Consider the following 24102-nt stretch of genomic DNA (forward strand, 5'->3'; position numbering starts at 1 on the left):
CAGTGTGTATCAACTGATCCAGAGTCCCACTGAAATCCAGAGCACACGGTAGTTCTGCTTGCCCAGTTCCCACGCATTTTGAGGTGGGTTGTGCAGGCGATCTTTCTCCTAGGTTGGATGGCACCTTGTATGCCTCCTTCCTTTGGACCTTTGGACCATGTTAGCGAGGCCCAGAACAGGGTCTTGTCGCCTGGGCAGCCCAGGACCTCCAGACACACTGTCCAGGCTCGTGCCCCAGGGAGGTCAGGTTGACTTCACCTCCAGAGGTGCACTCCATTGTCTCAAGACTGAAGGACGCTAACTTCCAATGTTAGCCTGCATTTCATACCCCAGCTCTCGTATGCTGTTTTTCAGCACTTCGTTTTTTGACTTTGCTGCTTCATAAGCCTGGAATATTTCTCCACCTTTGATCCAAACAGCTACTTAATGAAAGCACATTCTCTCTCTCTCTACTGCTGTTTTTTCATGGTCTATCTTTGTCTCCTCTGCATTCCCTTTCTCTTGCATACCATAGTTTATTAGATTGCAAGTCTGGAGGTCAGAATGTGCCCCTCTTTGATTTCTGTGTGGTGCCTAGCAGGATGCTGAGGACAGCACAAACAGCAAATGTTGACGAAAGATCAGCTGCAGGAATCAAACAGTCCTTGTATATAGAAATGACAGAAATACGGTAGACAAAAGGAGAAAGAGAGTAGCAAGTAAAGGCAAAAAAAGAAATAGAAGTCATTCCAAAAGTATATTACAGTACTACTATTTCTGAAAAGAAATTGATGGCATACACAATTACTTGGGGATAAGTCCCACTGAATTCAGTATTGAGGTATCAGGGTTGGGAATTCCAGGCTTTTCTCCTCCCAACTTCACAAGGTCTTTCTGCTCTGCTGCTGTTCAAAGTTCAAGCCAGGGCTGCTTTGGCCTTCTGGTGATTTAGCCTTTCAGGAATGAGGGCCTCACTCCAACGCAGTGAACAAGGCGTTTGGCGGGAGGCTTGTTGACTCAGAGAAATGAGACTGAAGGAGCGTCTCCACCCCCATCGTTCTGCCCGGACACTGAGGTCCAGTACCGAGGGCCTTCTGGCGGTTCCCTCGTTGCGAGAAGCCAAGTTGCAGGGAAATAGGCAGAGGGCCTTCTTGGTGGTGGCGCCTGCCCTGTGGAATGCCCTCCCATCAGATGTCAAAGAGAAAAACAGCTACCAGATTTTTAGAAGACATCTGAAGGCAGCCCTGTTTAGGGAGGCTTTTAATGCTTAATGGATTATTTTATTTCATTTTTCTGTTGTAAGCTGCCCAGAGTGGCTGGGGAAACCCAGCCAGATGGGCGGGGTATAAATAATAAATTATTATTATTATTTCTCCCTCTCCAGAAGCCCCAACAACAGAACAAATGACGGCAGTAATGTGGGCGCTTTCTTGACTACCTCTGTTGTGTCCTTGGCATAGATCAGTGTTTCTCAACCAGTGTGCCTCCAGATGTTTTGGGACTACAACTCCCATCATTCCTGACCACTGGTCTTGCTAGCTAGGGATGATGGGAGTTGTAGTCCCAAAACATCTGGAGGCACACTGGTTGAGAAACACTGGCATAGATAAGCCATGGTCTTCCACATGATGTTGAACTACAACTCCCATCAGCCCGTCAGCATATCTTAGGGTTGCCATATTTTTTGGGAGGGGGCGAAGTTGTTGAGCTTTTCTATTTTTTGCCAAAGTTGCTGAGCTTCTTTTGCAAAATCTAAAAAAAAAGTTTTGAGCTATTTTTAAGGAAATTAGCCAAAATCCACACTTCCAACATGGGTTGCCATACATCCGGATTTTCCGTGATTTCCAACTGTTTCCAAGGGATGGATCCTGGCTATGTCCGGGAAATTCCGGACGTATGGCAATCCTAGCATAGCTAATAGTCAGGGATGATGTGACTTGTAATCCAGCAATTCCTGAAGGGGCACATCTCTGCCATAGAGATCTGGGGGCAGGGGCTGTCGATTTTGTGTAGTACCAGAGGTGTCTCCTTTCAGCAACTCCTGCAGCCAAGCCGGTGCCAAATGTATTGCTCTGTTTTCCTTTGGACCCCACCAGTGAGGCTGAGAGGCAGGTCTTATCGTCTGGGAAGCCAAAGACCTCCATTCACATGGCCCAGGCTGGCGCCCTGGGAAGGTCATTTTGGTGCTACTAAAGCAGCAAAAACAAGGCAGGAGGCAGCAGTCACGAGTTACTGTTCTCAGCAGCCACAGCAGGTGCTGTGATTCTCCAGTGGTTTGATTCCCACCCCTGCCAAGGCATATGCAGATGGCCACAAACTGATACACACCACCACAAACGGTGTGAAATCTGACCCAGCTGGGTGGGGAGGACACCTGTTTGTAGGGAGGCTCACTCACAAAAGTTGCTGGCGGAGGGCCATAGCTCAGAGCACACACTTTGCAACTGGGTCAATGGAATAAGGATTTGTCTCCTTTAAACCAATCCCTTATTCAAAATCACGAGGGCTGGAATCTTTATCTTGAGAGGGAAGGGTTTTATTTTGGAGGTAGTAGAGTGCACACAGAAGGTTCCCAGTTTCAGTCCTCAACATTTCCCTGCCCCAAACCCTGAAGAATCACTGCCAGTCAGTGTTGGCAACACTGAGCTCAATGGGCCAACTTGGCAGGAGGCAGCTTCCTATATTCCCATTGGACTGAAGGTGAGCAGCACAAGACCATCAGATCCAGCAACTGGAACCAGGCTCTCAACGGGCACCAGGAGACAGCAGCACGGAAGGGAGCAGCAGCAGCATCACCTGGCAGGCAGGGCAGCCCAACACTAATCTTTCCAAGGTCAAAAGCAGAAAGCAGGCAAAGTCGTCTCATGAAGAGGATGCAAACTCATCAGGAAGGCCTGATGATGATACAGAACTGGGTCATCCCAGGATTCAACTTGGAAGCAACATCACATTCCAGGCCTTTGAGCAAGCTGAACTTGCCCTCGGAGATCAAAATCAACAGAATGCTTCCAAATTACCAGAGTAAGCATACTGGTTTGTTCTTTTGTTTTTATAAGTTTTATTGGAAGTTTTCCACATAAAATACAATACAAGCCAAGCTTATCTAAAGAGAAAGTGAGAGAGCAAGAAAAGCAAGAATAGAATCGCAGAATTGTAGTTAGAAGGGAGCCCAAGATTCACCCAGTCCAGCCCCCTGCAGGGCAGGAATCCCAGCCAAAGAATCCATGACAGATGTCCATCCAACCTCTGCTTCAAAACCTCCAAGGAAGGAGGGTCCACCAACTCCCCAGGGAGTCTGTTCCACTGCCAAACTGCTCTTACTTCAGGCTCTCCCTGCCTGAAAACTTGGGAGAGCTGCTGGCCAGCCAATGTGGACGAATGAATCCACTGGTCCATCTCACTCAGTACTGTCTGCACTGACTGGCAGCAGTTCCCAACCATTTCAGAGGGGGTGTTCTCACCCCTACCTGGTGGGGATTGAACATGGAACCTTCTGCATGCAAAGCAGATGCTCCGTCACTGAGCTCTGGCCCTTCCTTAATACTGGGCTAGAAGGAACGCTGGTCTGGCAGGAGAGTAGCATCTGCTGCTCCTGCCTAGTCCATCATCCTCTTGTGGCCACCGCAGGTGTCCCTTGGGAAGCCCTCAGTCGGGACACAAGTTGTTTCCCAGCAAGTGACATCCTGCAACCCTGTCATTAGCTCACATAGGGCGCAACATCTACAGAAGTGCTGCACCTGCTCCCTTGAAATGAAGCAAGACATTTCCATCCATGGGAGGAGCCGCGGAAGAGCCTGGTCTCAAGTGCAGGATTTCCTCCTTGTTGTACCTGATGGGCCAGATCTGTGCACCTCCTGCTCTCCTGTCCTTAAATGGTGCCAAACATCACCCACCCACCCAAACTAGGCCTTCCTTTTGGCTCCCACCTGAGAAGGCCCACTGGTTTGTAGAAGGAGAATAACTATACAAGGGCACAGAATCACCATTCCTGGAGTTGCAACTCCACCTATTGAGCATGGGAAACAAGCACATCTCTCCCTCCCACAGAAAGAGTAGAGTGCACTTCTCACGCGTGCCAAAACCACACCTAAGCCGTGGCTTTTCTTTACTTCCACACACTCTCCCATGGGTGTGGGCTTCAGCCCCGCTGTGCAGATCCAATTCCATTGCTAATTACAGCATGCATTGAATATCATCCTTCCATATACGGTGCTTTAGGACCCTAAAGGATGGCTTTCTTCTGCGTAAATCGGCCTGAAAGTCTAAGATCATCCTTTGAAGCAAGCAGGGAAGGGCTCTGTTCCATTGTCTTCATGGAATGCTCTCTTGACACCACCTCTGATTTCTTGCCTGCACCAAGTGCTGAAACAGGAACAGGCCTTCTACCTCATGTAATCCCTGACCGCTTCATCCTGGGCTCATAATTCTTTTACATCTAAGTATATGTCTTTTGTACTTGTCTCCAGTTGACAGATCTTGAGGCTATAGTATAAATAAAACACACAACAAAGCAGATCACACAAGCCTGAAGCCTTGCTGTAGATCTGTCTTTATGCCAGAATTCATTTGGTTTTATTGAGATTTTGTTGTTTTTAAATAGTTCACTACTGTTATGCACTTTTATATGAAAATATCAGAGACCAGAGTTGCTTTCACACGAGCTGGGCATGTTTAGCCTGGAGAAGAGAAGGTTAAGGGGTGATATGATGGCCATGTTCAAATATATGAAAGGATGTCATATGGAGGAGGGAGAAAGGTTGTTTTCTGCTGCTCCAGAGAAGCGGACACAGAGCAATGGATTCAAACTACAAGAAAGAAGATTCCACCTAAACATTAGGAAGAACTTCCTGACAGTAAGAGCTGTTCGGCAGTGGAATTTGCTGCCAAGGAGTGTGGTGGAGTCTCCTTCTTTGGAGGTCTTTAAGCGGAGGCTTGATAGCCATATGTCAGAAATGCTTTGATGGTGTTTCCTGCTTGGTAGGGGGTTGGACTGGATGGCCCTTGTGGTCTCTTCCAACTCTATGATTCTAAGGATTGTAGATGTGGGGGGTGGAAATTGTAGGTAGAAAAGGGCTGCACTCAAGGTTGCAGACACACACTGCCGAAGCCACACCCCAACATTGGCCTCCTCCACACCCACAAATTGTTGTTTAGTCGTTTAGTTGTGTCCGACTCTTCATGACCCCATGGACCATAGCACGCCAGGCACTCCTGTCTCCCACTGCCTCCCGCAGTTTGGTCAGACTCATGTTCGTAGCTTCGAGAACACTGTCCAACCATTTCATCCTCTGTCGTCCCCTTCTCCTAGTGCCCTCCATCTTTCCCAACATCAGGGTCTTTTCCAGGGAGACTTCTCTTCTCATGAGGTGGCCAAAGTATTGGAGCCTCAGCGTCAGGATCTGTCCTTCCAGTGAGCACTCAGGGCTGATTTCCACCAATTAGGCATTTGCAAAGGAAAGCCTCCCCATGTTCACATCTAGGCAGGATGTGTTTGGAAGTCTAGACATGTAGACTTTCCTTTGCAGGTGTCCACTCTTAATGTGCAGGAGTGATGCACAGTCTTGGGGCTGAGGACAGAGGGCTGGCCCTGCAGCCTGTCTGGATGTGGACTCCCCTTTGCATGGGGAGCTGAGGCTTAAGTCAGGCAAAGGTCTGTGGAAATGCTGAGGCAAGAACAGAAGGGCAGACCTATTGCTGGTGGGGTTGTGCTCCCTCTGAAGGACCCAATTCAAGTTTTGTAGGTGCTCTCAGATCTGGAGCTGCTTCTAGATCTTCGGGTGCTTTGGCCCAGTTTCAGCAGGTATGTCACCAGGGAGGGGTTCCCTGGAGAAAGCAGATCTGGCCGTGACCTTAAGTCACATTTGGATCAGATCAACACATGGAATTCCTATTCAAAGGTGTTTGGAAATGACAGCTGGTGCAGATTCATGCAGACAGACAGAATACCGCATTACAACAGTCTGCTAAAAATGGCCACCACCTTACAATCTGTTAGTGGCTGCAATTCAATGGGCTGATGAGTACATCTGGGGTCTTACTCTGTAGGAAGGTGATCATTGAGGGTGGAGGAAGTTCCTTTAAGAGAAAACATCCATTACTACAAGGGGATGCACCTCATTCTGTCTTCTTTGCACTCAGAGAGTAGCAGGGATCTGACGGGTGAAAGGGTCTTCTGAGATTCTGACCCACCAGAGTCCTGAAAAAGCGATCCAAGGTACACTGCCATTTTAATATTTTTTTTTAATGGGCACTTGAATTGTGAAGTCCAGCGTGCAAGGATTGTTTTGGCACAGTAACTAACCAGCTTCATGGATTCTCCCCACGTGGCTCACAGCTGCATGCTGTGCTTTTAGAGTTCTCAACAATGGGGACATTCAGAAGATGGTTTGCTGTGTCAAAAAGGAGACAACCTGGCTTTGCCACTTTTTATAAAACAAACAAGCGTGCAAATTGATGTAAGCTCTGACTTGTATAGGAGCGATATGCGTAAGAGAGAGGACAGCCAGGAGAGCAACACACAAGTGCCTGCATGCAGGAAGACGAGCCACAGTCCAGCAGCAAAAGCCCCAGGCTCCCCCCCCACTCCACTCCACTCCCTGAATCCAGCCTTCACTGTCTTGGTGCCCTCCAGATGTTTGGGACTACAACTCTCATCAGCCCCAGGGTGGTCCAAAGCGCCTGGAGGTCAACCAGGTTGGTGAAGGGGCTGCCTTAGCAAAACGTAGGACACATGGGACACAGCCTCCCCTCTCACTACAACCCTTCAGTCAAGAAAATAACGGGGATTTTTTGGACAGTGAAAGATGGTACAGCAGCAGCACCAGCCCTGAACACAGTTGCATTTTGTGTCCCACTGCTCTCTGGATGAACAGGCAAAATCTGCAAAAAGCCATTCGAGGCAGATGTGTGTTGGCCCGGCCCTTGGCAGATCTGCAAGGAGCTCAAGTGCCTCTTCCATGCGACCTTCAGGCCCCCGCAAGACTATTAGCTCTTTCCAACCTCTTCCCCAACCCATACATTTAAAAGGGGAAAGGAGGAAATGAGGAGAGTGTCCTGTTCCCCCATCCAGTCCTCTTCAGCCAGCTCTTTGTCAAGGATTTACGGGGTGGGGAGTTCTTCCCTAGGCAGTCTTTGAAACAAACAAGAGTCCCAGATGCAAAAGAGCAGGAGTGTTCAGGATTAAATCCCTCAACCTCTAAAGAAGTCTCCTCCTCCTGTCTTCAGAGGCCACTGGAACTCCAGCCAGCAAATAACTAAGCAAATGCCAGCCAAAATATAGGGAGAAGGGGGCAGGGTTTTCATGAGCTGAAACATTCGCTGGTAAGCTGGGAAGATGGTTCAGTTTCCCGTTTGCTCTTCAATCCCACCCAAGAGCTTCACAATTTAAGATCCAGGTGTAATTGCTAGGTGGGGGTGGGGGGTGGGAAGAGATACCTGCCTTGACCTACTCCAGGTGGGCCATAGCAAGGAGCAGCTCTGGAAGATGGGACAGAGTTGGACTGAAAGTCAGGGCAAACGCAAGCCTTTCTGTGGGCAGGACCACCGTTAGGTTCTCACTTGGAACTTCCCAGCTTTGGTCATGTACTTGATCCCTTTGAAAGGCTTGTATTTCTCTCCGTACATGTCCAGGCGATTCACTTTCAAACCTAGGAGGGTGGAAAAGGTCAGGAGAGAGGTTGGGGGAGAGCAGACATGGTGGCTCTGTTCTGCCTCCACTGATGGAGGTTTCTGGGAACCACAGGTGAGGAGAGTGCTCTTGCACTCAGGGTCACTTCCCAGGGCATCAGAGTGTGGGACTAGATGGGCCACTGGCCTGATCCAGTGGGCTTCTCTTAGCCCCTTAGGATATTGCGACTGTTAAGCACATACCCTGTATCTTCGAAAATAAGACGTAGCCATAAAATAAGCCGTAGCAGGATTTTTAGGCATTCAAGGAATATAAGACATACCCTGAAAATAAGCCATAGTGTGGTTTTTTTGAGGAAAAATAAATATAAGACAGTGTCTTATTTTTGGAGAAACACGGGTATGCATAGAACTGCTGAATCTGCATGAAACCTATTATGCTAGAGATGGGAAGGAGCAAAGGAGGGGACTAATCGTCTGCTGCAGTCCACTGAGCCATATAGCTTCTTTCACATGTCCCCCTGTAGCAGTAAGATTGCTGCTTTGTACATCCCTGTCTTTAGGCACCAGGCAAAAAAAAAAAAAACCTCTATAACCAGGACTTTGGCCTTTAACTATCTGTGGCCTTTTAGAAGGGGGTGGGATGTTTTAAATGTATCCCCTCCCCTGGTTTTAGTGTATCTTTTAGTGTATCTCTGTGGGGTGGGTGAGCGGGTTGTTAAGTCACTTTAGGTTGCCTTAGGCAAGATAATGCCACTAACAAGTTTAATAAGGACCACAGCAGGCAGGAGGCCACAGAGCCTAGGAGAAGTGGCCATCTTCCGGCCAGAGGCTGCCCCTTTAAGGATACTGGTTCCCCAAAGGACGTGGAGCTAGAAGAGGCAGGACGGAAGGCAGAGGCTGAAGAGGCCTCCATTCACTCCCAACCTTCTCGTAGCAAGTCACTCACTGGGCACGCTCCGTGCTGCTGAGCCAGCTGACCTGCCTGGATGCATGAGCTCCTGCAGGAGAAAGGGGATTCTCTAGGATGGTGTCCAGGATAGAGAATGTTTGGCCTAGAAAGACCTACCTGCTTTGGTCAGGTGTCTCTTTTAAGAAACTGGCAAAGGGGACACTGGGCATTCATTCAAACACTGATCCCCCCCCCCATCTATTTGCCCAACAGAGTGGGAGCTTTTCAAGGTGGCTCAAAGCACCATTAAGATAGAATAAGGGTGGCTTTTGTGTCAGCAACAGGCTGTTAAATTGCCTTGCAGGCCCACCATCCTGTGCTGTCGCCTGCTTTGCTTTATCCCAATTGGATCAATCGGGAGAGAAATGTTCCAAAAGGAAGTGCGTAAGTTCAAAAAAGTATATTGTCCCTGAACTCTGGGCCCACATACCGGAAATGGCCAGCTGCTGGATTTTGAACTGCAGGTTGATGGTGGGGTTTTCGTCAGGCTTGGAGGCTCCTGCCTGGAGGCCCAGGGTCCCCTTCAGGTTGGGCAGCTTTTGGGGGTTGATCTTGCCCACATCCCAAGACAGCAGCTTCACGGGAGAAACAGAAGACAGGAAACCAGAGAGCTTGGAGTCAGTAAGCCAGAGGAAGGTTGAAAGCCAGTGTGATGTCGTGGCTAGAGGGTCAGACTAGGACCTGGGAGAGACCAGGGTTCAAATCCCCACTCGGTCACTGGGTGACCTGGGGACAGTTGCTCACTCTCAGCCTAACCTACCTCACAGGGTTGCTGTGAAGATAAAATGGGGAGTTCCTTGGAGGGAAGTTGCGATATAAAGGAAATAAATGAATAAATAAAATAAAATAAGGTTTGGGGCCTGGAAAATGTAGGACTTGCGGTGCTGACACACAGGGAGGAAGGGTATCAGAATATGCCTCTTCCTTGATCTCAGACGTACAGACCAATCTGCAGCTAATGCACTGTGCATTCATTTGAGTTTACATCTCAACCCTCCTCTTGTGTGCTTATTGAGAAGCAAGTTCTTGCTCTATTCAGGGGATGTAAGTGTGGATAGGAAGCTTTAGTTAATCATACAAGACACCCTTCCCTTTGGAATCAGAGGGTGGGGAGGGCAAAGGGAGGAAACAGTAAGAACAGGGGCTTCTAAGCAGTGGTGCCCTCCCTGGGGAACTCTTTGTTTGCTCACTGGACAGCCTCTAGTGGGCTGACCAAGACCTTTCCTCTGTTAAAGCAAACTGGTGATTCCTATTGCTGCAATCTCCAGTTCCACTCTACTCACTTGACGGCCTTGGCGAATGCAAATTGTTTTTAACTTGGTTTTAATCTATCAGTGCACATGCACATTGTGTGGCCTGTCTTCGAGTGTCTTGGCTTTGAAGACACTCGAACTCAGGACGCAAGGGAGAAACGTGCTAAGAGGAAAGCACGCTTGGCAAATCCACACTGTGATCAACTCCCGTCCAGAAACCGATGTCCCCACTGTGGTGGAAGGACGTGTGGATCCAGAATTGGTCTCCACAGACACTTACGGACCGTGTTTATGGAAGACAATCTTACTCGGCTACAAGGGATCGCCAAAGAAGAAAGAACATTGTGTGGCAAGCAGGAATGCATCTCAGGTTCTCATTTTTTCAGTTGTAATATCTGTACTCCAAATTTCTGCAGCAACTTGTGGATTATTATTTTTTAATCCTCCTGAAAATTCACCAGTATTTTAGTGCTAATTTCTCCTAGTAAACACATTTTGGTATTCTATTTTTAGTAATATACACAATTTCACAAGCACTTTCCTGTAATATAATGCATTATTGTATGTTGTTTTCACTAATACACGTGTTTTTATGCACAGTTTAGTATACATTTCTGTACACATTACAGTGGTGCCTCGCTAGACGAATTTAATTCGTTCGACGGGTCTTTTCTTATAATGAAAAAATTCGTCTAGCAAATCCCATAGGAATGCATTGAATTTTTTTTAAATTTTTTTTTGCCCATAGGAACGCATTAATTGAATTTCAATGCATTCCTATGGGAAACCGCGATTCGCTAGATGAAAACGAATTCGTCTAGTGAGGCAACCTCCGCTAGAAAAAACCTTTCGTTAAGCGAAAATTTCGTTAAGCAGGGCATTCGTTAAGCGAGGCACCACCGTACTTGGCTGGAGAAATGCATGCAGAAATTGTGCCACTTTAATTGCCCTACTTTGAAAAGATGTTGAAAAGCATCTACAGTAAATGGGTCAAGAGGCTCTCATCTCTCTTCCTGGAAGACAAGAGAAATTGTTCAAGAACCAGACTTTGCTGCCCCATTCCCACCTTCCTTCTCACCTTTGTGACAGGATCAAACGTGTGTGTCCCCTGCGAAGGCGTGAGGGTCATGTTTAAGACGCCTTTTGGCATCTGGCTGGTGACCATCACCCCCTCCACGGTCTTCCCCATCGTCTGCTTGGGACCCACTGTGATCTCAAAGCGGCCCAATGAGTTGCTGTCCCGGAAACTGATGTTGTGCTTCACATAAACAGGGATGGACACCAAGCTGGAACAGAAGAGACACCATTGCAGCAGCAGTAAAAACCAGCTCCCCCCAACCTGGTGTCCTGCTCCATATGTTTTGGAAAACAACTCTCATCAGGCCTAGCTAGTAGGGTAGTCACGTTTCGGCGCTGTGGTCCAAACCTCCCCCTCCCCTCCCCCCACTGTGCTGGCCAACGATGATGGGAATTGCAATTAAAAGCATCTGGAGCAGGGCACCAGGTTGGAGAAAGCTGCCCTAACCTGCCCGGTCCTGTGTAGCAGGCTAATGTTAAGCAGTCACATGTGATGGTGCTTCCCAGAGGATGGTGATGCTGGCTGGTGTCTGTGGGGAGCAGGGCAAGGAGGGGAGAGTCCTTCTGGAGTAGGCTCCGATGTCTTCCTTGCACAATGATGTCTATTATATTTTAAAGGTTTCTAGTCCTTATGACTGCAAAGGAACGCCTGAAAGAATACCTTCCCCAGGTTTTCCATGGTAATTTCAAATACATTGGCAGTAATATGCAAGAAGCCAGAAGGGACTGTTGAGCAGCACTTTTAGTGGTCTGAGAAGTGGGATTTCAATATCCTTGGGCAGTTCCTTCTAGACTTCTAATCTTCGCCAAAAATATATCCAGTACAGGCAGTGACTGTTTTAGGTGCATCTAATATGTGCTCGATCGCACATGCGTGAATTGTGCTAAACTTTGATGTTACCCAAAAACATCACAAAAAGCGGTAGGGTGGGGCAGAATGAGGTGTTTGCAGGCTTCTTCAATGGGTGCTCTGGTTAAAAAAAGTTTCACACAAGCACACAATGGCAAACAGAGTTGCTTGTAGGCTTCCTTTGCACAATGTGTTCCAGGTGCATCATTTGGGAATGCCTCGTGGAGGATGAGGATTTTTGTGGAGCCAAAGATGCACTGTAGATCTGAAACAAAAAAATCTTGGGGGGGGGCAGGGACAGTAGCTCCCAAGTGCTTTTTTCATTTTAAAATTTGGCTTGCAAAACTTACATTGTCAGCATTCCCAATGACAACTACTGTCAGATATATGGATTTTAGACAGTCAGTCCCTAAGCATCATCACCTTAAAATTCATGAGTACTGCTCTAAAAGCATCTCTCAATACTGAATGGCAATGTCAACATTCTTAGTTTGTGTAAGGTTTTGTTTCAGCTCTACTATAGAGCAGATTAGGTGTGTCATCTTGCTTTTTCAAGAGCCAGTCTAACTAGGGGAAATGGCACTCCTGAAGGTCACTGGCAGGGAGGTGGGGTCCATCTGTGCACACCCCTAGCACCTAGTCTTCCCACCCTGATCCAGGACGTTCAGGAAGAGCTGCTCTTTGTCTTAATTCTGCTCTTCCTGTACTCAGTTTTAGCAAAGGGTCTGCAATACCCCCTTCCATCACTCCCTCTATTTCCAGCATTCAGGGATGTCACTGCTTATGGAGCAAAACCAGAAACCCCCGGGACTGAGAGTGTATGCAGCGGCCACCGAATACTGACTGACTGCTGGGGATGAGGAACAAAGCAGAGTATCCTGAACAGCAATACACCATGCTGTAACATTTCGTTGCAGGTTCCATGCGACACCTTCCAAGCCAAGGTTGACTTTATGCTCCACAGTTGCTGATTGGTTTCTGGGCCCAATTCAAGGTGCTCATGTTCATGTTTAAAACCCCAAACCCTAAATGACTCAGCCTCAAGTATATATATAATACCTGGCATCCTTCTTTAGACTGTCCCAGGCAGTAAGACCAGCAAAGGGGGCCCTCTTGGTAGTTCCACTTTCCTCAGAAATTTAGTGGGTATGTGGCCCAGAAGGGAGCATTCTCTGGGGTGGCCCCCCAGTTATGGAATTCCCTCCCCACACAACCTAGCTTTCGGCGAATGCTGGAGACATACCTCTTTACCCTTTGACACCTGAGATGTATTTTTTCAGGACCTACCGTATTCTTGTGAATGTAGTATGTTTTAACTGTTTTTAATACAGAATTTTAAATTGTTGTAACCCACCCTGGGACTTGATGATGAAGGGTGCACAACGAAGAGAAGAGAAATAAAAATAAAATCAAAAGGGGAATGGAGCCAATAAGAGGGTGGCAGTTCCCCTGGGTAGGGGGAGAGGCAGAATGTCACCCTGAGGGATTCCTTTTCAAACCAAGTGTTTAGGGAAAGATCCTGGACCTTGGGGGGGCAATGATTGCTCCCAACCCCGCTCCTTACTTCTGAGCACTGACATGATAGGACAGCAGGCGGAAGTTCCCATCTGGAGGGATGAAGGAGAGGATTCGTTCTGATTCCCAACGCTTGAAACGGACGCAGGGGTGGAAGCTGACATCGTCCAGCAACCTGGGATTCTAATGGAAGAAAGATAAAGACAGCAGAGATTTCTAACCAGACTGTTCTCTCTCCTGAAATCAGTGGGTTGAACCTTCTGCTGCCTGTCTCTTCCCCACAGTCCCTGATGGATTCCCAATACCCATTTCAGGGGTCTAATTAAGGGATAGGCCGTTGGGACTCTGCCCAGGTAACACACCCTCCCTGGCCATGCATTGCACCCTCCTTGGGTGCTTTCACTTGGATAGGTACCCTTTCAGGGGCAACTTAGCCATAGAGGCTAGTGGTGCGGGGAACCACAGCACCACATTCTGGAGAGTGCCACAGAAGAGGCATAGGCTGGACGCGGCATCTCCCCGCATCAGCTTGCTGCCCTCGCGTGTCTCGGCCATGCCGCGCAGCGCCCGGAGCTTCCGTCCCACTGGAGGAGCGCCAAGGCGCACCACAGTGCGCGCGCTTCGCCAGACCCTCGCAGTACGAGAGGGCTGACAGGAGGCGGCCGCCCGCCGAGGGCAAGCACCGGAGCTGCTGCCTCTTCCTTGCCGCCAGGAGCCCGCGCCTGTCCTCAGCACAGCAGCAGCAGCACCGAGGAAGGGAAGCATGGCACGGGCTCCTCCTGGGCTTTCCCGTCTCCCCCTCGGCGAAGGGGCCCTCAGGGCATGGCGGTGGGAGCTACCGAAGCGCCAAGGCGCACTGTGCGCGAGGGCTGACAGGAGGCAGCTGGCCGCTGAGGGCGAGCCCCGCGCCTGTCCTCAGCACAGCAGCAGCACCGGGGAGGGGAAGCATGGCGCGGGCTCCTCCTGGGCGCTGCCCGTGGCAGAAGGAGCCCAGCGCACCTCAGCCCCACTAATGAGGGGGATCCATTTCACAGGATCCATTGGACATTTTTTGCTTTTTCTAGCTTTTTTGCTTTTTCTAGCTTTTCCAAAAGGGCTTTTTTGCCCATCCAGAACAAACGCAAGGCAGAAATTCAGCAGGTGCAGAGAGAGAGAGAGAGAGAGAGAGAGAGAGAGAGAGAGAGAGAGAGAGAGAAAGGATGCTGGACTAGGTGGGCCACTGGCTAACAACAGGGCTTTTCTGATATTCTGATGGAACCTCCAGATCTAGGGGCAGTCTATCTAGAGTCTTAGATTCCTTGGGGCATTTGGCCACTGTGATAATTAATAGGGCGATGTGGACCTTTGGCCTGATCCAATGCCAGGGATCTGCTGGTAATCTTCTGTCCTCTGGCTGCCCTCCAAATGGAGGAATTGCCCTTCTTTACCCTAAATTTTGACACCCAAGTTCTGTATCTAAGGACTCATCTAATTCTCTTGACTGTAGTTTGCTATAAACTGATTTTAATGTGGCATTTTTAAATAGTTCCAGCCCACACTGGGACCTTATGGTGAAGTGCAGGTAAGTAATCAATATATATATAAAAAATCAACAATAACCCAAAACGGCCTGATCCCTCATATTCCACTGAGATCTCTGGGGGAGTTCCTGCTACTGACCCACTAGAGGCCATGCATTCAGTATAATAGGCCCCAAAGCCATTGGAACTCCCACCCACCTGAGATTAAGACAGCCACCCTCCTTGAACTTCAGAACATGACCTTCAGAACATGACTAAGCCTCTTTTTTTTATTCCAGCAGGGATTTTAAGGCAGGGTTTGGTTTTACGATAAAATTTTATTGTTTCCTTTTGCTGCCTGGGTTGCTTTTCATGGATGCCACTTAGAAATGCCAATTATTTGGTGGCACATAAATGTCTCCGGGGGAAAAAAAGATCAATAAATCCATGAGGTACCACTGTATTTGACTTCCTTTTGATTTTAAAATGTTTAAGGTTACTTTGTTGTTAACTTTTCTGTGTTCAACGTGACCTCCATTGCAATGTTTTGTTTTGAAACTTTTAAACATAATATTTTAGTTTCCCGTGAATTACACTGCTTTGAACTTTATATTTGACTTTCTTTTGGATTGCGTTATTTGATGTTTTAATGTAGGGCTGTAAACCACTTTGAGATTTTTGGCTTGGAAATAGAAAGCAGTACAGAAATGAATGAAAAATAATGATAATGTCTCCCCACGCGCGCACACACACAAAGAATGCCGGGGACTGAAGTTTGTGAAGGGTTCTGGGAATTGTAGTTCTGTGAGGGGTGGAACTATAGTTTCCAGGATTCTTTGAGGGAAGCCATGTGCTTTAACTGTTTGTTGTGGATCTGACTAGAGAGAGGAAGGGTGACCTGACCTTACTACGCTTCTGGTTATTGCCCCCTGCATCACAGGAGTCCTGGGCCTGTGTCAGGTCGACAACTATGGGAAACGGGGGGGGGGGGCGCCAGAGGGATCTTGGCAACCCCAGGGGGTTGCCAAGAAGGAAATATGGCCCTTCAGCTGAAAAAGTGTCCCCCACCCCTAGTCTAAACCCTCCTTCCCACCACAACACTCTGCAGTGCCTTCCACCCCCACCAGCCAAGCCTGCATAGCAAGCCCCCCTTGAAACACTCATCAAGTGATGAAGGACCACACAAGCCCCCTTGGCATTGATGGCCATCAGAGGTCACCTGAAGAGAGGCACGGAGAGAGCAGGAAAAAGGTATTTCTCTGTTGTTAGGCTCCATACAGCCAGACATGGAATGCCTTCCCTAGGGGGGCCTGCCTGGGGCTTACTTTGATGCTGTACTGATACCAGGCAAATAAGTTTAAAATTTGCCCAAGCATCCCAGAATGCAGCAATTTTCCTGCTTGGCTCCTCCTGCTTTTTTACTATCTGGCATGTGAATGTTTTTATGCACCAACTGTTCTACTATATTACATATGCCACCCTCCCTGACATTTTTATACAGAAGAGCAGCACAGAGTTGTATCCAATTAAACTGGAACCATTGAGTTTAATGGAGCACCCACCCATGTCATTCCACTTCATTTGTTCTGCAATGTTTGCCCAACACGACCACATCATTGCTGCCCGGTGGGCCATTATTGCACTATAGCGCAATAAAAGAAGGATAAAAAACAAACAGAATATTTACAGTATAAAAAAATTATAAGTTTTCAGCAGAAAGTTACAAGACATGCATGGATTGGAAATGAAGCAGGATTTCTGCCCCGAACCCCAAACGTTTTGCAGGCAAAAGCAGTATAGCAAGTGGGATTGCATATAACTGCCCCATCAACATCATGAGTGCAAATAATCATGAACACACAACAGAAAGGACATACGGAGGGTACCATAAGCTTGTGATAATCCTTAATTCCAGTAGCAAGAAAAAGAAAGCAAGCAAGAGGTCCTTCCTCTCAAACTTTACCATAAAGGAGAGGGTAAGGTCTGGCATCCCAGTTAATTTCACACAAGCATCAATCACCCCTTGGATTTCAGCCGTAATCGTGGAACCTGCCATGGGAAATAAAAGCCAAGTGGGTCACAAAGGAGGCCAGGAAACCCCAGGGAAATCACTTTGTAAGTTACGTCTGAAAAGAAGCATGCAAACACCATCACTGACGAGGGAAATTAAATGAACAAGAGGAGGGGAATGCGTTGAAATGTGTCTTCCTTTGGCCCCAAATGCTGCTGCTTCTGTTCATTGAGGCAAGGGCACTGCTGCCTAGAGGCGATGCCATGCAAATATAGCTCTATGTACCTGATTTGTCAATGATGACATCTATCTCCTCAATCACATCAAAATAGGCCTCATTGTTGGTGTACTTCACACCAGTTCTTCGCCAAGGAACGACCGACAGCTGTCCTGTGGGGAGCTGCTCTCCCACATTGGTGCTTCCTGAAAAGGGTAAGAGAGATGGCAGTAGAAAAGTGGACAGCCACACCCATTTCCTAATTTCTCATACCCATATAACACAGCAAAAAACTGCTATATCCCTCAGAAACGACAGTATTTTCAGATTGCATTTAGTGCAAGGAGTTCCCACCAAGAAGAGCCAAAATATTTTTCTTCTGCATACCAGATTCATAGGGCAGAAGCTGTATGTATATGGAAGTTTGCAACTCTTGCAGCAAAATATCCCACAACCCAAAGGGAGCAGCTAAGTCTCACTAAGGTTAATGAGAGCTACTCACACATAAATTTGCTCACATTTTTATGGCAAGGAAGGCACCAAACTTGGGGGTATTTGTGTCTTCTTGAAAAATCTTCTTTGCACATGTTATTGCAGGTCTGTTAGGCATTCGCCCTCCAGTGACACCTTCTGGAGGGATGTTCTGGTACAGTAGGAGAAGTCATGAACATTCCTATGCTTACTAAAATTGTGTATAAATCTTACAGTGTGGGAACATGGGAGGGCAAGATCCCCGCTGGGATTCTGACTGTTCGTTTGTGGATCGGAACAAGTTATAAATAAAATAAAATTAAAAATAAAATCTTTTCCCCATTAGCAAGACAGATCCCATCATCATTAGCCCTGAGAACATTGTTCTCAAACTGAAGCATAAGGTCTTGGCTACCTTCATCCTCACAGAGATCTAGGATGAATGGGAGAAGTTGCTTTTTCAGGTAAGCTTTGTTTGGGTCCCCAAGGCTACAGTTGGAAACAATGGGTACGTGCAACAGTTAACCATAGCTTCTACTTATATTCAAACCAACAAACTATGGTTAACTGCTTCCAAGCCAACCAACTTTAAACGGTGTCTCCACATTCTGGCTTGCTGAGAAGCCATTAATCATAGTTTGCTGGTTAGTACATAATGAGAAGCTATTTTTAAACTGTGGCTTCCTGGCTCATTTCCCCATCATATGAAGGGAGCAGCAAAGCAGCTGCATGTGAAGGAACAACGCTGGCTCATAACGTGGTGTATTAAGCCAAGATTTGATCATCCAAACACAGCGACTGATGACCACATAAGACTATTTGAAGGTAGGAGCTGTGGGGGCTTTTGCAGGCATACAATTTGCATGCAAACCAGGAATGGGATACCCTCTAGATGTTGTTAAGGCTCCAAATCTCCTCATCTCTGACCACAGGCCATGTGAGCTGAGGCTGGTAAGAGTTGGAGCCCAATGATATCTAGAGAGCAATAGGTTCCCTGCCTTCAGTGCAGACAATCAGCTCACTGTCTGAGGAAAACTTATTGACAAATATTAGAAGTGGAAAGCGGTCAAACCCAAATATGGAGAACAGGTGTTGAACTGAATATGGGTCAGTTGTCAGCGAAAAGGTTGTCTACATGCAGAATAGTGTCTCAGAACCATTCGGATGTCTTGTTCATGAGTCTTCATGACATCATCTGAACTGAGCTAAAAGAGCTGCCTCTTCCATTTATTCCAGCTGTTCAGGAGGATAAACCTGGCTGTGCTCTTTGTCAAGAGGAGGTCCCAATGCCACATGCACTTCCCCAGTGAAAACAGTCAGCCATGGAATCCATCTAGCACATGCAGTGAAGATTCTTCATGAAGTTATGAACCACTGGCAGTAATCTTTGAGAATTCCTGGAGAACAGGCGAAGTCCCAGCAGACTGGAGGAGGCAAATGTTGTACCTATCTTCAAAAAGGGGGAAAGGGAGGACCCAAACAATTACCGCCCAGTCAGCCTGACATCAATACCAGGAAAGATTCTAGAGCAGATCATTAAGCAAACGGTCTGTGAGCACCTAGAAAGGAACGCTGTGATCACTAAAAGTCAGCATGGGTTTCTGAAAAATAAGTCATGTCAGACTAATCTGATCTCATTTTTTTTATTTTGTTTCAACTACGTCAGACCAACACGGCTACCTACCTGTAACTAGCTCAATAAATAGGTTATCTGGAGACCACACATACACAAAATCACAGACCTGTAATGGTGTTGACGACTGTCCGTAGGATGGTCGGGGGCTTAATCAGCTCCTTCAAAATGTTGGACTCAGTAGCCAATGGGAATCCATTGTCCAGCATCTCCTCCAGCACCTCATAGACCACCACGACATTGTCCTTGATGACAATCTCAGAGCAGACTCCAAAATAATCCTGTGTGTGGAAACAAGGTTGACAAGCCTCCTCAGGGTGTCTGCTGAAACAGGCCAAAGAGGGAGAGCTCCGCTTATTCCCCATGAAAATAAAAGCCAGAGGTGGCTTTCCTGTGTAGTAAGGTGAGGAAGCCACTTCAAACAGGAGTTTTGAGGTATCACTGGGAGCAGCAAAGTGAGAGATGGAAAGTCCTGGCCCACGGGATACAATCCATGGAGATGTTCTCTTGCACAAGATCACAAGGAATGAATGGGACAGCAAGGGACCAGGTTAGCTCAGCCTTTTCCATCCACAGTCCATGCAGGTGACTGCGATCTATGGGGGGGGGCACTGCTACCCATACCAAAGACCATTTGGCAGGGGTTCAAAGGAGGGCCTTTTCCATTGTGGAGCCCATTTTGCGGAACAAGCTCCCTATAGAGACCAGGTGAGCATATACAATGGAGGCCTTTTGCAGACAACTGAAGACCTTTCTGGTATTCCTTGACCTTTTGTATAGAACTCTTTTAAGAACATTTTAAGAACCTGCTGGATCAGGCCAATGGTCCATCTAGTCCAACAACCTGTGGCCAACCAGAGGTCTGTGGGAAACCCGAAAGCAGCACAAGAGCAGTCTCACCCACTGTGGTTTCCAGCAACTGGAATTCAGACGGAATTTTGCTCTCTTGGTTGCTGCTGCTGTTGAAAAGTTTATGGCTTGTTGATGTTTTAACTGGTGTTATTTATTGATTTTATGTATACTGTGTAAACCATTCTGAGATTTATAAAATGTATAAATGAAGAATAGCATTTCAGTATTTTAAAAAACCAAAACACAGTAAAGTAAAATAATTGGGGAACAATGTTGGTCTACCTGGAAGTGAACCAGAGCACTCTGTAATAGTGGTGAGAATTCTGGAATAGGGCCATGGAGACAAGTGTTTAAATGTCACCCAGCCATGAGGCTCACAAGGCACCCTTGGAGCTAGTGACTATTTACTGACCTAATATCTCCTACAGGGGTCTTGTGAGGATAAAGTGGGAATATTTTGTGTGGTGGGGGGCAGGGACAGGGCAGGGCGGAGAGACCCATGTTTGTCACCACAAGTTATTTGGAAGAATTGCAATATAAAGCTATTAGAAGTTAGGAAGCATCTGGCCTTGTTCATTTCAATGTGGAGAACATCACCCTGGACTGTGACCCAAGTTGGTTTGGAGTTTCCCAGATTTGGGAGGGTGGGCTCTCCTTCCCCGTCTTCCCCAGCCCTTTTCTTCCAGACACCAGGAAGCTACAGTGGTAACTGGAGGAGGAGAAAATGAGGTACATAAATAATGAAAGAGTGCAGAGAAGCATCCCTGATGCTCAGCTCATCAGATTACAACTCAGATTCCATCACTGTTTCTCATATGCTGGCAGGTAGTTAGAAAATTGTGGTGGGTGTGCAGTCTGAGCATGCCCAAAGTAAGAAAGGAGGCGAAAGCCATTTTTCTGTAAGGAAGGGTAAAAAATTAGGAAGGAGAACTGGAGCATCTCTGAGGTGGCCTTTTAAATGGGGGTCTAGGAGTCTGCGTGGCCAAGAGCCCAAAGGAAGGGTGGTTCTTCAGTGGTGGAGCACCTGCTCTGAACGCATCTCCAGGTAGGGGGGCAAAAGACTCCTGCCAGAAGCCCTTTAGAGCTGCTGCCAGTCAGTGGGACTGGTGGCAGGCAACCTCTGGCCCTCCAGATGTCGATGGACTCCAACTTCCATCCTCCCCAGCCACCATGCCCAATGGCAAGAGATTGCATGAGTTGCAAACATTTCCTGAAAAGCGGTCTGAAAGCTTAACAAAGCTTAACAAATAGGTTGTCCAACAACAACCTAACAAACAACCTAACAACCTAACAACCAAACAAATAGTTCACCATCTGGAGGGTTTTGAGCCCCCCCCCCACTGTGTAGACCATGCAAAACTAGATGGCGCAGTGGTCTGACGCTGTATAAGGCAGCTTCTTATGTTCCTGATCATGAGGTGCCCTGTGACAAAACACAGAATCCTGCACCAGTTTCTAGTCCTCATGCCATTTTACTTACCTGAAAAGTATCCACAACCCGATGAAGAAATTCAATGACAAAAAGTGGGGGTACCTCTGTCTGGATCACTGCCACAAAGAATATCTTGTGTCGATAGACACTCAAGAGATAGTGGTGAGGGGTGGGGATCACGGGGGGCACATTTTCTGCCTCTGAGGCTCTTTCTTGTGCCTCAAAGAAATAGTCACAAACCGAGCGGCTAACCACACTTTTCCAGTGTTTCTCCAGGAAGATGTCTCCAGAAGAGTTGATCAGGAAGAGGCTGTGAATCATGGCTGGTCAAACAGGGAAGCCCAACGCTGGAGATGCCTTGCCAAGTCAAGAGGAAGATGCTACTTCCGATCTTTAAAAAAATCAAGTGACAAAATATATATTACTTCATTGAGCATTATTGAGGAAGGCCACCTCACAAGTGTTGTAATAGAACCTGGGAGACCAGGATTCAGATCCCAGCTCAAGCATGAAGCTCACTGGGTGATCTTGGGGCAGTCACTGTCTCTCTGCCTAACCTACCTTACAGGGTTGCTGTGAGGATAAAAAGATGGGATATAAAAGGAGTAATCAGAATAAATAAATCTCAGGACCAAAGGAATTTCATCCCACCCAGTCCTTATTGCCCAGCAGTCACAGCAGCTCCCATCTAGCTGCTCATGATGGTTCACTGTTAATAACCATGATGGTCATGATGGTTCACTGTTAATAACCAAGAATAACCAAGGAGGTGGAATTATGTGTGGCTGGTCTAGTATACAGTACATCCACCATTAATGCCCCATTACTGTGTCAATGACATCTCGCAGAACAGATCTTCTTCTTCTTTTCCAAATGATATTTATTGATTTTCAAATAATACAAAAGCTACAAAATACATAAAAACAAAAATATCAAAAGACAAAAAGACAAAAATAAACACACACACACCCCGCTTTCTCTAGGGGAAGACTGGCAAGTGCAATTGTGGATCCCTGAATAGAAAAACAGGAATGTGGATGCTGGAGACCCTGGTGATTATTCCCCATTGGCGAAATCCCTAGAGACTATGGCTCTGAAGTCCACACACTGAATCCCAAGTGGCCACAGCCCCCATCTGCAGCATCCCTGACTATGCAACACCTGTCGTCCCGGTGCATCCTTTGGACCACCCTGGGGATCTCAGCCTGCAACCTTCCCAACCCATTATTCTACGAGGCTACCCGCAGGTCTCCAGAGTCCCGACCCGCGCCAGACCCCGCCAGGGCGGGGGGGGGTGAGATCCCTGAGGATCTTCGCAGGCCTCGAACAAGCAGGGATCTGCTCCCCGGCTGCTCCGAGCTTCTCCTCCAGCCCTCACGCGCCTCCTCACGCTCCCCAGTTCACAGCCCCCACCCGGTTCCTCCCAGCCCCGCATGCACCCCGGAGCAGCCCCTGCCAATGCTCCCCTGACCCCCCCCCACCCGTCTCACCGCTGCCGATCCCCGGAAACCCGACTATTCCTCGCCAGAGCCAGGTCAGCTTTCGTCGGCAGAGACGGGAGGGGGGCTCTCCTTCTCCCTCGGCCCCGCCCCTTGCCCCGGCTCTCTCCGCTGATTGGTTCGCGGCAGACAGCCCCCTCGTCCTCTCGCCGCCAGCAGCACCAGCTGGGAAGGGGACGGCGGCGTGGGGCGGAGCTCCTCCACGTCGGCCGCTGATAGGCTGGAGCGTAGGGGCAATAGCGGGGCGACGTACCCGAGTGGCAGCCGCGGCCGCCCGTGAACCTCGACCATAGCGGAGAGCGGGGCTGGAGATTGGTCGGCAGCGTCGCCCGAATCCGCGTCTCGTTCGCCCACGCACGCGCGGCGCGTGACGGTCAGGTGGGTCTCGCGCGCCTCCCGCCAGTTCCCTCAGGCGCGAAAAATGGGCGGGGCAGTTACGCACAATGACGTCATCGATGAGCAGCAGCAGCAGGCGGATTATTATTGCTCTTTTATAGGCGCCTGAACAGCTGAAGGGGGGGGGGTTATACCTGGGCAGTTACCTTTCCACAAGGGCCAACACTGCTGTCCAAATCCAGCATCGCCTGAGCTCTGCCAGCGCGGCTTTCTTCCGATTGAAGTGCAGAGTGTTTGAGGACTAGGACATTCGCAGGGAAACAAAAATGCTTGTTTACAAAGCTATTGTACTACCAACCTTACTATATGCTTGTGAAATATGGACCACTTATAAATGTCATCTCCAATTCCTTGAAAGATTACATCAACGGCATCTCCGAAAATTTTTACACTTCATGTGGGAAGCTAGAATTGCCCTCCACAGTCACTTAGGACTCATTGTTAAACCTGTGTTTATGGAAGACAATCTTACTCGGCTACAAGGGATCACCAAAGAAGACGACAGGGAACCAGGCAGAGGGCCTTCTCGGTAGTGGCACCCGCCCTGTGGAACACCCTCCCACCATTAACTCTTGCTGTGCTGCACTGACAGATGGCATGAAATTAAACTTCTGTTTGAAGATGAGATCAAGGAGGCTGCTTTGATTTCTTAAGCAAGTCCAAAGCAACTGCACTTTCTCCTCCCTCTTGGGTTAGTGGGAAGTGATTAGAGCCCTTGGTATTATATCTATTTCTAATATCTATTTTAATTATGTCTAAAAAATTCTCTATACACTGCTATTCATAAAAAATAATATCAGAGCAGTTTACCACAATTGTGCATAAAATCATACAATCAAA

At 47.9% G+C, this 24102-nt stretch overlaps 1 protein-coding gene across 1 annotated transcript; it reads right to left on the minus strand.

Moving 5' to 3' along the window:
• Positions 1-22: 22 nt before the first annotated feature.
• AP3M2 (adaptor related protein complex 3 subunit mu 2) lies at positions 23-23077 on the minus strand. The gene is made up of 9 exons (XM_035119674.3): positions 22858-23077; positions 21416-21758; positions 19193-19364; positions 17048-17185; positions 16715-16800; positions 13302-13435; positions 10889-11096; positions 8988-9132; positions 23-7625 (listed from the first exon to the last, which is right to left on the minus strand). Exons 2-9 carry the CDS (start codon positions 21686-21688, stop codon positions 7525-7527), a joined length of 1257 nt encoding a protein of 418 aa, XP_034975565.1. The 5' UTR covers positions 21689-21758; positions 22858-23077; the 3' UTR covers positions 23-7524.
• Positions 23078-24102: the final 1025 nt, after the last annotated feature.

Source organism: Zootoca vivipara, chromosome 6, assembly GCF_965207765.1.
Source record: "Zootoca vivipara chromosome 6, rZooViv2.hap1.1, whole genome shotgun sequence".
NCBI classification, from domain to species: domain Eukaryota; kingdom Metazoa; phylum Chordata; class Lepidosauria; order Squamata; family Lacertidae; genus Zootoca; species Zootoca vivipara.